At 36.8% G+C, this 18116-nt stretch overlaps 1 protein-coding gene and 1 long non-coding RNA gene across 2 annotated transcripts in view; both read right to left on the bottom strand.

Annotated features, from left to right (window-relative positions):
* Positions 1-734: 734 nt before the first annotated feature.
* LOC105862858 (nuclear autoantigen Sp-100-like) overlaps positions 735-18116 on the bottom strand; it is a 90231-nt gene continuing 72849 nt past the window's right edge. Inside the window, exons 12-13 of the mRNA XM_076006026.1 lie at positions 2985-3127; positions 735-1801 (exon numbers count right to left, since the gene is read on the bottom strand). Of these exons, the coding sequence (XP_075862141.1) occupies positions 1760-1801; positions 2985-3127 (185 nt within the window). The 3' untranslated portion in view covers positions 735-1759. The remainder of the gene's footprint in view (positions 1802-2984; positions 3128-18116) is intronic.
* On the bottom strand, positions 3134-17907 carry LOC109731000 (uncharacterized). The gene is made up of 4 exons (XR_012920630.1): positions 17689-17907; positions 8353-8406; positions 4796-4858; positions 3134-3735 (listed from the first exon to the last, which is right to left on the bottom strand). It is a non-coding gene; the product is annotated as an uncharacterized LOC109731000 (long non-coding RNA).

The following is an 18116-nucleotide window of genomic DNA, read 5'->3' as shown; positions in this document are numbered from 1 at the left end:
TTCTTAGCAGCCAGTAAATACTCAGCTTGGACTTTTATATCTTACTATCCCAGAGCCTGTCAGCTGCCAGCAGCAGGTTTAACAAGAAACTTAGGGGCAGGGAAGCTGCCAACAGCAGCACCTGCCATGTGGTGCTGTGAGTGACAGAAGTATCAGAGGCCAAGGATTTGGGGAAGGAGACCCTTTGGAGAGACCCTCTGAGAACTGAGGCAGTTGTCCCTGTAGGGCCCTGGAGCTACAGGGAATAGAGAGAGGGAGACTGCAATGTAGGGATGCGGGAGGCCAACTGAATTAATTGGCCCAGACTGAGTCTCCCTTGTCTCTCTGGACAGACATATTTGGCCTTAAGAAATAGATCAAATAATGTGTCCTTCTCCAGAAATCCCAGTGGCTGCAGAGCCTAGTCACTGAGTCTCTAGTCATCAAGCCAGGGTAGCCAATAGCCCCAGAAGCCAGCTCTGTGAAAACCACGATGTCCTGGTGTGGCAGAGTTATGCAAGGTCACTGGTGTCAGAGGGTAGGAAAGTGGAAGTTCGTCCACCTCCTTCCTTCCCCAGGTTCCCCTCACGCTGAGCCTTGGAGAGGCCGTGGAGAGCACACAGGCTCTCACCACCTGCCCTGGAATCCACCCAGCAGGAGACCAGTGGTCCGTGAACTCCACATGCCACTTCCATGGAGGGAGGATTCGCTTCCTGGATGGCAGTGAGGTCTGCACAGCGTCTCTGGTGGGGCCAGAGAGCCTCCGCACACAGGAAACCATTCTCCTGGTCAGCAGCTTTGCAGGACACTTCTGCCTCCCAGTCACTCTGCTCTCAAGGGTGGCCTGAAGGAAAACCTGTGTGTGCGTGTGTGTGCATGTGTGTGTGTGTGTGTGTGTGTCTGTGTCTGTGTGTGTGTATATACATGTAGTGAAGGAAAAAGATGAAAGGAAGAAAGAGAAGGTGTTTTTTGTTGTTTGCTTCTCTGGGTGAATATGGCTACATATATGTTCCAAGGGAAATCTACATTAGATCATCTGTAGGGAGCGTCGGATGTTTTTATGGAAACTTTTGCTTCATTCTTATTTCATTAAAGACAGAAACTATAAAAACCAATGAAAAACAATCAGTGTTTAATTTGTAAAGACAATAGTTCAACGTCTTGTTTTCTGTATTTCAAAATCATGCTGGCTTTTCCAACTCCAACCCCATCTATTATATTTGATTTTGAGAAAGTGTTTCATTCAGATCTGTTATTAAATCACACTCAACAGGTCAATTTTGTGTTATCTATTTATTTTTGTTCTGTTTTCTTTTTAATTTTTTTATTTCATCATATTATGGGTGTACAAATGTTTAGGTTACATGTAAGAGCTTCAAGCATCTTATCTCCAGTGACAATGGTCTTTGTCAAAAAATCCCAAAACAATAAATGTTGGCGTGGATGTAGAGAGATAGGAACACTCATACTGCTGGTGTGACTGCAAACTAGGACAACCTCTGTGGAAAGTAATACAGAGACACCTCAAAGAGCTACAATAGAACTACCATTTGACCTAGTCTTCTTTATTTTTAAGGATTGTTCCCACCTTATCTCAAATATTTTCTTGGTCAAAGTCCCAGCCTTATACATTATATAATGTTTGAAAGCAGCAACTGCAAAAGCACCATATTATACAATTAAATTTTATCAAGATTGGTCAATTTAAAGACAGCAAGGCTACAGTGATGGAAAGCCAACAATATGACTGATGAGGCATCAGGAAAAAGTCACTTGATAATCACTTTTTCATGCTTGTTGGTGGTTTTTGCAGATATCCTTTCTAAAAGAAAAGAGATTAATGATATGATGGGTCCTTGTTTTATTTTATGGGCTCAATATTTCTGAACGTCTTCCAGATATTTCCACTTGCATATCCCACTTTCAACTCAAATTCAAAGTACCTTCCATGATTCCTCAGGGATTAAAGGATAAAGGAAGTATTTAGACTACTTCCTCTGGCCTGATGATGTCCACAATAGGTCCAGATAATGAATTACGCCTCATTATCCACAACTTATTAACATTTTGTGGAGCAGATTTTCATGCCATCCTTTCTTATGAATGTAGAATGCCCTGTTCTACATTTTTGCTTATCAGAACTGTTCTGCTTTTTATACCCAGCTCATCCCAAAGTGTTCCAGGAAACTGTCATCAACCTCAAAGCCAGAAATGACCTTCCTTCCTGCTGCATCCCTCCCTGCAGGTGTCTCTCTTCAGAGCACTCGCACTGTGCAGGCCTGTGGCTCCTAAAGCACAGCCCTTGCCCAGGTAGAGGCTCGCACCTGTGCTCCCTCGTGGCTCTAGATGCGCCTCAGCAAACATTTGCTTAACACAGACCTTTTCTTTGTGGTTAGAGTGGCCCAGGGAAGGGCTGTCTGAGGTATGCAACTGAGAAATCACGGTAGCTGGAGTCAAAAGACACAGGTTCCTCTGCAGCAAAAACCCTGTCCCTGCTTTGTCCACATCAGGGGATTCATATGAGGAGCAAAGCAGTTAGTTTCAAATGCAATTTATCTGTATTCTTTTTCGAGAACAAATGTGAGGTGGCTTATGAAAGAGAATATTGTGGAAATATTGTATAATGTAGGAACTATCTATCCTGATGTACTAGTTCAGATATATAATTGTAGTATTTTGCTTTTAAAATTGATCCCTAAAGTTTAGGACCCCTTTCTCTCCAATTTAAGTTACTTTTATGTGACCAAACTGCACCTTTTATTTATGGCAGAGTCAAGGCCACAATTTACTGTCTTACATTCAGAAGGAGAAGAGTTACTGTGCTTAGAGGAGTAAGCTGTAGTATAAGCCAGCCACGGTCACACCTGGGGGAACATTATTAATAGTAACAGCATATGCATTGAACCCTGGGTAAGGGGAGTCATGATGGTTTTCTGGACACTGAGAAATTCTGCTAAAGCCTGGTGTGACAGCCAAATCCTCGATTTAAATTGTCACTAGAATACCTCTATCAGCTCTTTCAAGGTAAATCCACCGCAGCATATGCTTAGCTTCCAGTTGCTGGATGTCTTGTAGCCTCCTGTAACTTCAAATTCCCTGGGAGTGAACCATCTTCTTGTCTCACTCTTTATACACCTCTCTGAGGTTCCTGTAAGACCAAGACAAGCTGAGCTCCTGACAGTGAAAACACCTACACTTGGCCTCCGCCCACACTGGATCTCGAACCACCACTTTGGGTTCAGGATGAGTAGCAGCAGATTCTGAATTGTCCCCTCAGTCTTCAGGGGCCCCACATTGAAGCTGAAAGGCTAGGGAAGGTGGGAACTCCCTGCCATGTGTGTATAGTTCTCTGCCATTTGCGTAGTGAGCCCTGTGTGACTCTGCCCAGAGAGGATTCTGGGAAGCTGGCGCTTGGTTTCCTCTGGACCTTGCCCCAGGTGACTTTTCCCTTTGCTGACTTTGCTTTGCATCCTTTCAGTCTGACAGACCCGACCTGTGAGTGTGACTTTGTACCAAGTCCTAGGAGAGCTCCTAGCCAATCAGACCTGGGACTGGTCTTGGGGTCCCCCAAAACAGATATCTACTCCCCAACAGTGTGCTATTTGTGTGGGTATTTTTTGGTTGAAAATCCTAGAAGACCAGGAAACTCACCTTTTTAAAATTTCTCCTTACATAGAGTCCCCTTTGCCTTACCACAGGTCACAGGAAGTTCAGGACATTGAAAATTCATACTTTCATCTTTGGGAATTCTTTGATCTGCAAGGAAGCAATTTTTTCATTCTATCTTCCTCTACAACTGGGCAGCATCTCTCCCACCCTCTTCAGATATTTCTTTTATAATTTTAAATAATTGCAGGGATTTTTCCCAGGAATTAGTTACACTTCAAGATCTTTCTTTCATGGCAGATTAGATACCGGTAGGTAATGTCATCCTCTGCTCCACCCCCCAAAATCCCACCCAACAGCCTGGGGAGGCAGGATGTGAGCTCTCAAGCTTGGTGGCCACATCCACTGCTCCCACAGTGACTTTCCCCCTGGTGATCTGAAGGGAGATTTCCAGCCCTATTATTGCTTTGAAGTTATGGAGATGGAGTAAAGCCTGTCAAATTTTAGTCTTGTCTCCCTATTTGAGGCATTGCCTGGGGGAACAGAAAGCAGGATGGCAGCAGGACAGCACATGGGCAACAGGGAGGCTGGCGTCTGTCTCCCCCTTGGCCGTCTGCTTTGCTTCACTGTCCCTCCCCTGAGCTTTCCCTGTGGCTGAAAGGGAAGCTCAGTGCGGGAGTTCTAGAAAAAACTGCTCACTGGCAGGAGGTTGATTAATGGGGACAAATCTACAGTTAAACAGAAGAAATAAGAACTGGTATTTGATAGATCAGTCGGGAGTGTACAGTTAATATTAATTTTGTATTCCAAAATAGCTCGAAGAGAATAATTGAAATGTTCCTAGTGTAAAGATCAGTGTTTTAAGTGATGGCTATCCCAATTACCCTGATTCAATTATATGAAAGTATCAGATTATCACACACACCCCCCAAAACATGTACATCTATTATGTATCACTCAATGAGTCAATAAAAATGATACTTCACGTTGCTCAGGGAGCCACACACACCACGTGAGTGGGACACTAGGGATTGGATTCAGCTGCAGCAGGTATTCGTAATCTTAAAAAGAACTTGTGGCCAAGTTTGTAGCTCCCGTACTAACTTCCCCTAAACCAGTTAAGAAAACTGATTTTTCACTCAGAGCACAGAGTATAAAATAAAAATCTAGATGGTTAATTATTAAAAGTGTTTCAATCGCTTCTTTTTACCTCTTCTTTTGCCTGTTCTGCTGCTTCTTCTTTTGAAAGGTCCGGGGATGGCAGTTTTTCTCTCTGAGAAAGTAGACAAATAACACCATCTCTTGTTTATGACATTGCATCACAAATAATAGTGTTTTACAAAAACACCATTCAATTGCAACTTTTCAGGGAATTTGTAGAAATTAAGGCCCCAAGTCTAAGAGATGTAGAGTTAAAGGTGGCACAAAGGATTGACTTTAACCACTTCGGTAGAGTGTCGACTTTAGCTGATAGCCGTGATATGACTTTTCTGATTTTTCATTTATCAAAATAAAATTGTAAACATTTAAAAAATAACATAATGAAACCATATATGTCTATGTTACCTATTCTGATTTACATTACACGTAAAGATGCCTGTAAAGTAAAACAGCTTTCAGTGCTTTAAAGCTTTCCTCATCACACAAGAGCAAAACGGGTTCCTCGTCAATGCACAGCATAGTCGTGCGGACATTAGTGCCAGCTGCGGGCAAGGTTTTGCGGCCGGTGAGCACCGTACCGAAGTGGTTAAAAATCTCTCAGAAGAATGTAGTATGTGATATATCAATATATGTTGATTGGGTGTGTCCAAAAAAGAGTGAGCCATTCCAGATGCATGTCTACATCTGCGTCCTTCAAATGTGTTTGAATGTTGATGTCAGGGACACCACGTGAATGCTCTTTCTTCCTGAAGGCCTGTGCCCATCGCAGTGTGCCTCTGGCTTCTATCCTGCCTAGTGTAGGACCCAGGAGAAAACCTCTTCCCGATACCCCAAATGAATGCTCTCTGCTTCTAACAGATTACAACCACAGTACGCTGGAAAGGAATCTGTCCTTTAATCAAGCACAAGGAAGCCTTGGGGTTGATGATGTTATTTTCGTTTCTGGGCCTTTGCCATACCAATTACTCAGAGTTTTTTTTTTTACCTCATTAAGATAAAAATGGTACTGTAAGACATTCACTGATAATTTACATCGCAGGAGGAATCACATCCTAAGATGAAGCATATTCTATCTCACAAAGTGTTTCCCTCAGGAATTTTATTAAGACATTATGGAAACATACAGAGATAAGAGATTACTAAAGTTGCATAAAAGTAGTATAATCTTGGTTATTGAAGTAAAGATTTAAAAGAAACAAGTGGGAGAAATGGAGTCCTCAAGGAGGTAAATGAAGCCTTTTTTAGCACTCCTTGCCTGTCTCTCATTAAAAATTGCTCTACATTGATCTGCTTCAGAGAATGTGATTGGGCCAAGTGTGGTAGTTGATGTGGCTGCCAGGGCTACAAGGTCATCCACACAGGTGTGGCTGTGTGGGACCCTCCCTCCTGCCACTCACGGTGCTGAAGGGGTAGGTGCACACAGGAGAACTGGCCAGCTCTAACTCTCTCCTGCCCTCCCTCCTCCTCCCACTGTCCCAGGAGGGAACAACTGTGCTCCGCCTGCTTTCTCCTTCCCCATAAGGTGGTCAAACTGCAGCCCTGGCCCTGGTCGTAACCTGGTCTGTTCAGTGATGGCCATTATTGGCCAGCACACATTCTCTTGCTCTCAGACTCTCTCTGCTTAAATCTCCCTTCCAGGACTAGAGGGATAGCTAGATGCTCCTTTCAGTCAAAACCTATGGAGGGCAAACAACTTTAGAGCAAAGAAAGAGCAGCTCATTTTACTCCCTCCCAGTTCTTGACATGGAGAAGTTTGGGCTGAAGACCAGATCATATGTAATAAAGTGCTGCCAGGCTTTGCTTTACAATGGTTCTTTGTCAGCCAGCTTGCTCTAGCACCTTGTTGTTATTTTACCTCCAGGAAGTAAAACGCCTGAACAAAATAGACTTTAACTATTCTTGGGTCTACTAGTCTTAATAACTACCGAATAAGCGCTAAATAACTACCTAATAAGCACTAATAAGCAACAACCACAACAACAAATCTCAGAGTAAACTTACCAGAAAGCCTGCATCACCTGTGTCAGGAAATATTAAAGCCCTACTGAAGGTGCAAAGGACCATCTGAATGAATGTACCAACATGGTGCTCTTGGGCAGGCAGTCTCACCATAACGATGGAAACTTTCTTTACATTACATTGTAAATTTAAGGTGATTCCACCACAAGTACCAATAGATAGTGTCTTTAAATTGAGCAAATCTGATTCTAAAATTGATATGGAAATATAAAGCACAATACCAGGAAAAACAAGGAAGACTACCAGGCAGAACTCTGAGTTCTCCTTTATCTTTTGTAGCCCCTCTGATTATAAAAGAAAACCAGAATACAGACAGGTGAAGGTACTGTGTAATCAAACCGGCGATTCAAATCATGATGTGATAACATAGAGAATATTTTTTTAAATTCCCACCTCAAATGCACCAAGAAGCAAATCCCACGTGGATTATACATGTGAACATTAAAAGTAATCAGGTACTCCAGACATTCTAGAATCAAATATAGAACAATAATTGTTTAAATCTTGGGGAAGAAATGGCTGTGGTAAATATGATATGAAATCCAGGCACCAGTGAGAAAAAGGCTGACAAGTTTAACTGCGTAAATATTTGTAACTTCTCCAGGGCAAAAGATTCCCCTGACAAACCTGAAAGTAAAACAGCAAATGGGACAAAATATAAGACCAAAATGTAATACATATAACATAAAAGTATTACTTTTTATTGTCTTTCTTCTTCTTTTTTTATTTTTTAGAGACGGTATCTTGCTCTGTTGCCCGGGCTGGAGTGCAGTGGTCTAATCATAGCTCACTGCAACTTCGAACTTCTAGGTTTAAATAATCCTTCTCCTTCAGGCTCCCAAGTAGCTAGGAACACAGGGCTGTACCACCATGCCCAAGTAACTTAAAAAAATTTTTTTTTGTAGATAAAAGGTTTTCTTATTTTGGCTCGGCTGGTCTTGAACACCTGGCCTCAAGCAATCCTCCCATCTTAGCCTCCCAAAGTTCTGGGATTCCAGGCGTGAGCCACTGTGCCTGGCCAATATAAGAATTTCGATAGTCATTCAGCATAGTAAGAAAAAGATAAACACTAAAACAGAAAACACTGACTGCATTCTACAACAAAGAGTTCCACAAAGAAGAAAAACAAATGACCATAGCAAAAACACAAACAAACAAACAAAAATTCTTCACCACACTAAAAATGAAAACACTGCAAGTTAAAGCTATACTGAAATAAGTCTTTTTATATTTCAATTAAAAATGTTAAGTCTTTTATTGTCTAAATATATTAGTTTAAAAAGCAAGAAAATAAAAATATGTATAAAATTATTTCATTTAAATAAATGAACTTATATTCCAAAATGTGTTAATACATGTATAGAAAAATTATGGAAAAATATACACCAATATTTACAAGAAACATATGTTGAAATCAGAACAAAAAGAAACATAAAGATATGAGAATTTTGAAAAAGATAAATTGTTAGTTTAAGGGCATTGATTTTTTATCTCATGAAAGCTATAGAAAATAATGATAATAAACCTTAACATTAAAAGATAGTTCATCTGTCACACAAAAATCAACAAATTCCTATTTGTTCTTACTTCTTTTTCCGCTGTGTTTTTCCAAAGCAGAATTGTTTCCAGCATCCGTGGCATCTAGAAAGTGACAGGTGGTGGTCAGAGAACTGTAATTTGTAAATAAAAGTTACAAATCTTATGACAATTCACACTGTGTGAAAGGCTTGCGTTTACAATGATGTTCCGAGTATCACTTCCTGCCTTCCTTCTAAAGGAAACAAACAGGTACTGAACTGATATATAAGGTCTTCCTTTAGTTCTCTAGGACTTTGAAAAAGCTCAAAACTATGCATTTTTAGTTTAGGAGTAGTTATCTGAAGTCTTTTTACTGACAGGTAACAGAATCCTTTGTCTTTTTAGGCCTTTCCAAGGTTGTGTCAGAGTGACACTCTTATCTACCAATGGAAGAACATGGCTTTCCTTGTTCTGTGAACAAGGGTGAAAGTCACTGTATAAATCCAACACTTTACTCTTGATATGCTAGTATAGTAAAGGAGATACCATTTTTACCCCTGTATTTCTGCATCATTCCTACATAACCAAGGGAGCCCATTCTTCTGATTCCCTGGAGCTCCCAAAAGGGTCAGGCCAAGCAAAGGCAGAGACCAGGACTCTGGCCTGGACCAGGCCTGTTCCTTGTCACAGTGTGTACACAGTCAATCCTGCAGGAATCAGGAGCTCTGATTTCAGACTTTTGAACTTCTGACACATGGGGTCTGTGCATCCCCTGCCTGTCAACCCACATTCTGACTACATGCTGCCAGGCAGCCTCTCAGGGGCAAATATTGCTGTCATCTATTTCACCGTGTTAATACTGTTATTGGATTTCACATGAATGGAATAATACATAATATATGCTTTTGTGTCTGCCATGTTTTGTTCAGCACCCATGCTGTTGCATTGAAGGGCAGTTTGTTCCTTTTTGTTATTGTTGAGTGGCATTCCATGTTGTGAATCTACCACAATCTTGTTTATTCATTTTCTTATTGAAGGACATTTGGGTTTAGTCCAGTTTGAGACCAGTATGAATAAAACTGTAGAAGTATCTTTTTGTGGTAATATGTTTTCATTTTTCTTGGATGAATTCCTAGGAGTAGAATTGCTGGCTCATTGTGTAGGAGCATGTGTAAGCATTTTAGAACCTACCAAACTGTTTTTCAAAGACCATTATAGATGATCTTTCTAATTTCAGCTATTCTAGTGTGTATGATATGATACCTTATTTTAGTTTTAATTTGTATTTCTTTAATGACTCATGAAATCAAGCATATTTTCATGTGCTTATTGGATATGTTTATAAGTATGTGTATGTATATGTGTGTGCATATCTGTTTTAGTCTTTGGCCCATTTATAGTATTAAGTTTTCTTTTACTTATTGATGGGTAGAAGGATTTTTGATATAATATGGATAGGAATGTTTTCTGTGATTTATGTATTATAAATATGTTCTCATAGTCTGTGGCTTTTCTCTCCTTTTCTGAAGCATGTTTTTTCATGGGGAGATATTTTTAAGTTTGAGGAAGCCCAATCTCTCATTTTTTTCTTCTATAGTTTATGACTGTAGTGTACTATCTAAGAAATCTTTGCCTCCTCCAAGGTCATGAAAATATTAAAAAAGCGATTTATAATATAAACATGAATGTATTTCTGGGCTTTCCATGCTGTACCATTGACCTATTTGTCTACCTATATGCTAACATCATTTTAGCTTGAAAACTAGAGCTCAAAGAAAATTTTGAAGTTAATTAGGAAAGATTTTCTTGGATTTTATAGGTTCTTTGGTTTTATATATATCTTTTCAGATCAATTTGCAAATGTCTACCAGCAAATCCTTTTGGATTTTGATAGGGGTTGCACTGAACTTACAGATAAATTTGGAATAATTGACATCTTAACAATATTGAGCTTCCAATCTGTTAACATTGTATATCTTTTCATTTATTTAGTTTTATTTATTTTTGTCTAGTATATTTATAGTTTTCAGTATATAAATCATGTATTCATTAAATGAATTCCTACTTATTTTATTCTTTTTGATGCTACTTTAAGTAGTCTTGCTTTCCAAATTGCTTGTAAGTGTTAGAAGGAAATAGAATTGGTTTGAAAAATAATAACCATGCATTTATAATATTGCTAGATTTGTGTATTACTTCTAGTAATGTATTTCTAGATTTTCTTGGGGTTTTATAGAAAACAATTATGTCATCAGCAAATAAAGACTACTGATTCTTTCTTGACATTATTTCCTTTGTCTTGTCTTATTGCACTGGTTAGTAGTTTAAATACAACTGACATGGTGAGAATGGACTGCCTTGCCTTATTTCCAATTTTAGGGAAAAAGCATTCAGTATCAGCATTAAGTATAATGTTTTATGTATATGTGTACATATGCACACATCCATGATATATACAAAAATATATATTTTGAAATAGGCTAAGGGAATAGGCTCACCTATTCCTAATTTGCTTAGGATTTGATCATGAATAGATGTTCAATTTTATCAAGTGTATCTACTGAGATATTCATGTCATTTTTCATTTTTATTCCTTAATTTTTAAATCAACTTGGTTGATTTCCAGAGCCTCCTCTTAAGTCGAAATAGATACACAAATCAACAGACATTTGAGGATATACTCCAATATTAGAAAGAATAATACTTTTAAAAGGGCAAAAAAATTTACTATAGCAGAAATAGAAATATTGTAGGAATAGGAAAACATTTCCAATAGTAATTATTTGAATGTAAAGCTTCAAATTTTATAAACAAACTCACAACATTGAGTTCACTGGCAAAGGGAAATGTGAGTTAAGTGATTTGCTTCAAGCATGAAAACAATATGCTTGAACAATATGGATTCCAATCTAACTACAACAATTACAGAAATACAGATTAAGGAATGTATTTGAAAAGTGGAAAGTAACAACTTGTTGAGTAAATTTAGACCCTATAAAGCCTTATAAAACACTGAAAAATAAAAATAAAAAGCACATAACATAGTTTGCATTTTTCAAGTGATAAAAGAAAAAAAATGAGTTATAAAAGATAAAATTTTTAAAAGTTATAAATGATTAGTTATAACACTAAATATATGAAAAATGATTATATTGAAAAGCATAAAATCCAACTGAAAACACAACTAAGACACAGTAACACAAAGTTAAGGAATGCAACTACAAACAATAAACAAAGTACGCATGTTCCCATGAATGCCAAATCAAAATTCAATAAACAAGTAATGGGATAAATATTTTGTGAATATTTAAAAACAATTCACCTCTAGTTTTTGACTCTTTATGTATGCAAAATATATAGGATCTGGGTAATTTTAAATGATTTAGTATTTAATCTTGTGACTTAAAAACAGAGAACACATTTTTTTTCTCAATATCTTTGAAATATATAACAATATTGAGCATAATCTTCACCACAAAATAAGTCTTACTAAGTTATATCAGTTGAAGATAAGGACACTGCATGTTAAAGAAAGTAAGTTACTTAGAGATTTTAGAATACAAAACAGAGCTCATTCTGTCATGTCAAAGACAAAATAAAATTTGCAGCTAGAGATTATTTAAAAACATAAAAAAGAGAAAAGTAGTGAGAATGAATAAAGCAAAAATGGTTCAATATTAGGAAATCTCTCTAGAATTTTACATCAGTAAATAAAAGGATAAAAAGTAAATATATCCACAAGTGATTTTAAAAGGCAATTTAATACATCCTAATAGCTAATCTTATAAAAATTTATATAATATAAAAACTAACATAATATAAAGTCTCTAAAACTGGAAAATGTTTTATAACAAACATTAAAAAGATAAAGTTATTGAAATAGAAAAAAATACAGGAATGTCTACCATTACCAGCATTATTTTTATATATATAGCTAAAGTTTCATATATATACATATATATGTCACTTTAGCTAATGCAATACGATATAAAAATGAAATAATTATTAGAAATGATAAATAGTATATAACATTATATGTTATATGATTATACACATAAAAACCCGAGATACCTAATAAAATCCATAAGAACTAGAAAAATTAGTTGCCAAGCAGTATGAATAAAAATAGTTATATAAAACTTTCATTTGAAACAACATAAATGGAAAAAATATCTCAGGCACAATAGGAAACTCACATGCATGTATTTATAAACATCTGAAAGGTATGGTAGCTATATGGAGGAAGCTATAAAATCTTATGGGAATAAATAAAATCAAATTTAAATAAATGGAGATATATAAAGTACCCCAACTAGAAGAAAAACATTGTAATTTAAAATACTTAATTCATCTGAAATTATTATATAAGTGTGGTGGACTTGTAACCTGAAATTCGATTAAAACTAAATAAAATAATGTAAATATTGAAATGACAGAACAAATATCTCAGTCAGAGAAGAAAAATGTGAAAAAAAATAGCTAGAGGAAGATTTATCTTAATACATTTAAATATTTTTAAAAAGCAATAAAGATACAAAAGACAGCATATAAAAATATTTGTAAAACAAATGACACAGTGTTAATATATCTCATATTAATATATAAGACTCCAATCTATTAATTAAAAAGAAACATTATCATTAGAATGTCAAAAGATTAAAAAAAGAATTTTGAAAGCAGCAAGAAAAGAGTAACTCATCTTACATAAGAGAGCCCCATAGCCTTGCAGTATAACTTGAAGTCTGGTAAATTGATGCCTCCCAATTTATTCTTTTTGCTTAAGATTTCTTTTGCTATATGTGGTCTTCTCGGGTTCCATATGAAGCATAGAATTATTTTTTTCTAGATCTGCAAAAAGTCCTTTCTGCTCTGGGACTAGCAGGGGCTATGTCAACACTGTGCCTTTAAGGTACAAAATTAAAGGAGAGAACATGGGGGCAAAAAAGAGAGAAAGGCCCGATATGGACTTCTCAGCAGAAACCTTCCAGGCCAGGAGAGATGGAGATGATATATTCAAAATACTGAAAGAGTAAAACTGCCAACGAAGAATACTATACCTGGGAAAACTGTCCTACAGAAATGAAGGAGAGATAAAGACTTTTCTAAACAAACAAAAGCTGTAGGTTTCATTACCACTAGACCTGTCTTACAAGAAATGTTGAAGGGAGTTTTTCAAGCAGAAATGAGAGGACACTAGTTAAGAAAATAACAATATATGAATATACAAAACTCATCAGTAAAATAAATATATAGTCAAATTCATAATTTCTAATATTGTAATAACTGTGCATACATCACTTTACATTCTGTTATAAAACAAAAAACAAAAAAAGGAAAACTTTGGTATTTTGTTATTAAGTACATAATATTAAAAAGGTGCAAATTTTAACATCAATAAGCTAAAATGGGAGAGAAGTAAAAGAGTTTTATATATAATCAAATTGTTAGAGTAGAAATAGGATGGAATAACTAGTAGATTTTATAAGTTCATGGAAATCAAAAAGGAAAAATCTATACTAGATAAACAAAAGATTATGAGAAAGGAATCAAAGAATGCCACCACAAAAAGCCATCAAATCACAAAGGAATCTAAAAGAAAGAAGAACAAAAAAAGGAATTTCAAAATAGTCAGAAAATAATTGAAAAAGCCAAGATCCAACAATTTGCTGCATACAAAAGATTCATGTTGGCTTTAAGAACACATGAAGGCTGATAGGGAAGAAATGAAAAAAAGATATCCCATGTAAAAAGTAATCAAAAGAAAGCAGTGGATGACTATATTCGGCCATATTTATAACAAACAAAATATATATTAAGCCAAAAATTATCACAAGAGACAAAGAATTTCATTATACATGGAAAAAGAGACAGATTCATCAAGAGGATATAACAATTACAAGTATTTATACATCCAGCATTGAGGCACCTAAATATATAAAGAAAATTCTAACAGAACTGAAAGGAGAAATAAAACAGTAATAGAATAAAAGTAGGAGACTTTTATGAACACCTGATCTGGGAAAAAGAAAGATCTCAAACAAACTAGCTTTGCACCTGAGAAAGAAAACAAACTAAGCCCAAAGTTAAACAGAAAGGAGGAAATAATAAACATAACAGCAGAAATAAATAGGGTATAGAAAAACAATAGGAAAGGTCAACAAAACTCAGAGTTGGCTCTTTCAAAATATAAATATAATTGACAAATCTTTACCTAGACTAACCAAGGACAAAAAAGAGTCAGAACTCAAATAAATAAACTTACAAATAAATGAAAAAGGAAACATTACAATTGATACCATAAAATAGAAAGGATCATGAGACCACTATCAGCAATTATATAACAATAAATTGGATAACTTAGAAGAAATGGATAAAGTTCTAGACACATACAATTTACCAAGACTGACTTATGAATAAATGGATAATCTGAACAGACCACTAATGCATAAGAATATTGAATCAGTAACCAGAATCCTCCCACGAAAGAAAAGCACAGATAGCTTTACTGGTGAATTCTACTAAGTATTTAATGAAGAACTAATACTAATGCTTCTCCAACTCTTCCCTCCTCTCCAAAAAAGAAAAAAAAAAAAAAAAAGAAAGAAAGGAAAGAAAAAAAATCAGGAAACACTTCCAAATTCATTTTAGGAGGGTACAATTACACTGATACCTAAACCAGCTCAGAACACTACAAGAAAAGAAAATTATAGACCAATATCCCTTATGAACATAGGTGCAAAATTTGTCAACAAAATACTAGCAAGCCAAATTCGACAGTATGGTAAAAAGATCACTCACATGATCAAATGGGATTTATCCCTGGGATGCAAGGATGGTTCCACATATGTAAATCAATAAATGTGATATACAACATTAGTAGAATAAAGGACAAAAATTATATGAACATTGTAATAGATGCAGAAAAAGCATTTGAAAAATCCAACATCCTTTTATGATAAAAATTTTAACAAATTAGGTATAGAACAAATGTACCTCAACACAATAAAGGCCATATATGATGAGCCCACAGCTAACAACATACACAACAATAAAAAGCTGAAAGCTTTTCCTCTTAGACCAGGAACAAAGCAAGGATGCCCACTCTTACCACTTCTGTTCAACACAGTACTGAGAGTTCTATCCAGATCATTTAGGCAAGAAAAAGAAACAAAAAGCATCCAAACCAGAAAGAAAGAAGTAAAATTGTCTCTACTTCCAGATCACATGGTGTTACACATATATTAATAAAAATCCCTAAAGACGCTACAAAAACTTATTAGGAAAAGCAAATGAATTCTGTTAAGTTGCAGGACACAAAATCAACATACAAAAATCAGTTGTATTTCCATACACTAACAGTAAACTATCTGAAGAAAAATTAATCGAACAATCTTATTTTCAGCAGCATCAAAACAATAAATTCTTAAGAATAAATTTAATCAAGAAAGTGAGGGCTTCACACACTGAAAATTATAAGACATTGATGAAAGAAAACTGCAGAAGACACAAATAAATGGAAAGATATCCTGTGTTCACAGGTCAGAAGAATTAATATTGTTAAAATGTCATAGTCATCTATAGATTCTTAATATTGTTAAAATGTCATAGTCATCTATAGATTCAGTACAATCCCTATCAAAATTCAAAGGCCATTTTTCCCAGATATGCAAAAAACAAAACTAAATTTGTAGAGAATTACAAAAGACTCCAAATAAGCCAAATCAATCTTTATTTACTTTTTATTTTACTGAATTTTTAAAATTTTTTGTTTTTGTTTTTGAGACAGAGTCTCACTCTGTTGCCTGGGCTAGAGTGGGTTGCAGTGAGCTATGATGAGGCCACTGCACTCCATCCAGAGAGACTCTGTTTCATAAATAAATAAATACATAAATAAATTTTTAAAAAATAGTGGTACATCAATTCTATGGAATAGCATTTAGCTGGTAAAAAGAATGAGGTAAGTCTATATGCATTTAGGTGAAAAGATGTCTAAGATTTTGGCTATTAATATAAGTAAAAATGCAGAACAGCATGTGCAACATAATCTCATTTATTACAAGATGGGAACACAAATTTTGTATTTAAAAAACACAGTGTATTACAGGCTTAAGCTTAATCCACGATAGCATAAACGGTGCTAGTTCACTATCGTTTCTTGGGATTGAGTAATATTCCATTGTGAGTATATACCACATTTTAGTTATCCATTCTTGAATTGACGGGCCTTTTTAGGAAGAGGCAAAGAAACACACTGTAACCAAAGTGTCTAAAAAAAAAATTTGTTAATGGGAGGTGAACAGGTAGAAGGGGGGAGAAGGGGAAGGGTACGCACTTTCATGGTGGGTGCAGGGCTCACCACTTGAAGACTGGACACGCTTGAAGCTCTGGCAGAGCCAGGTGGAGAGGGCGGCAGGGGCAAGATATGTAACCCTAACAATATTTGTACCCACAGAATTTGGGAAATAAATAAATAAATAACTGAGAACAGAAAGAAAAAAAATCAAAAACACAGCGTATAGAGGTAAGTGCATAGAAAAAAATGTGGAGGGCTAAACTCAAGACTCTCCACGGGGCCAGGAAAGGAGGCTACTACAGGGGGTGAGTGCAGAAGATCTTTTCCTCTATGTACTTCCACATTGTTAGAAATTTTATGAACATGAATGTATAATATATTACTTTTTTATAAAAACTTTTAAATTAAAAATTAAGCAGTGGCATTTCTAAACCCATTTCCAGAGAAAAGATAGGATTTCTATCCTTCTTCCTTTCAGGTATCCCCCATCTTACAACAGGAAATTCAAGTAAAAAATAAAATTATTCAGTCTGCACTAGACTTTTGCCGTCCTGGGCCTTTTTCTTCCTTTTCCTCCTTCTGACCAAGGTCAATGGAGGAAGAACTCAGACCACAACCCAGTCATGGGAACAGCCCAGGAGTGGCAGGACCCCTGTGCCAGGACAGGTGAGACCACAGCATCCAATGTTTAAAGTAAGCCAGGTGTTTACCAGAGCATCTATTTTCTAAACTACCTTCTTTGATATAACAAATGTGAAGGTAGAAGAAGGCAGAGGGACATGAGAGGGCTCAGAGGTCGTGGAGAAATAACACATCCCATCTACACATCCGTGCATCAAAGGACTCCTGTGTTCAGAGAGTCCTGGCCAGCTGAGCAGCAGCTGCAAACAAGGATGCCACGTGTGTTACGGCAAGCTGGACTCACACCAACAGCTGTCCTGCTGCAGTTTAAAAACACAGTTTCCTCATTCTATACACTTTGATTTCATTATATTGCATACCTGTGTCCTAGCAAAGCAGGACTAAACTCAAGTGAAGCTTTAGACAGGAACTGCACTAAAGGCACAAAAGCAGCAATGTTGCCAGAGATGAGGAGGGAGATAAGGACTCACCTGACACTCAGGTCGTGGCCTCCATCTGCCATCCTCAGAGCCTGGCCTTCAGTCCCTCCCGTCTGCCTGGCCTGTGTCCACTGTGGCTGCCCGGACTCTGGGCAGAAATTCTTCCCACAGACTGACTTACCCAGAGACGGCTCCGCCCAAAAGGGGAAAAGAGAAGTGAAAGTATTCATTTGTGCTCATGGCGGGCTGCTGACACTGTGTCTCCCCCTTCACTCCAAGCATTCCCAGCTTCCTGAAATGTGGCAGAGGGAGGGGGAAAGGCCCTGGGCAAGACCTGGAGGACCAGGGAAGGAGGACCCCAGGACAAGCAAGGGAAGCTACCAGTAGCCCACGAGTTTGTGCAAAGGACAGAAAAAACATCCACTCGAACCCAAACTGGACTCAGCTGCTTCTGCCTTCCAAGAAGTTGGCAAGGCTAC

Source organism: Microcebus murinus, chromosome 8, assembly GCF_040939455.1.
Source record: "Microcebus murinus isolate Inina chromosome 8, M.murinus_Inina_mat1.0, whole genome shotgun sequence".
Taxonomy (NCBI): Eukaryota; Metazoa; Chordata; class Mammalia; order Primates; family Cheirogaleidae; genus Microcebus; species Microcebus murinus.
This window is presented reverse-complemented; position numbering and strand designations above follow the sequence as displayed.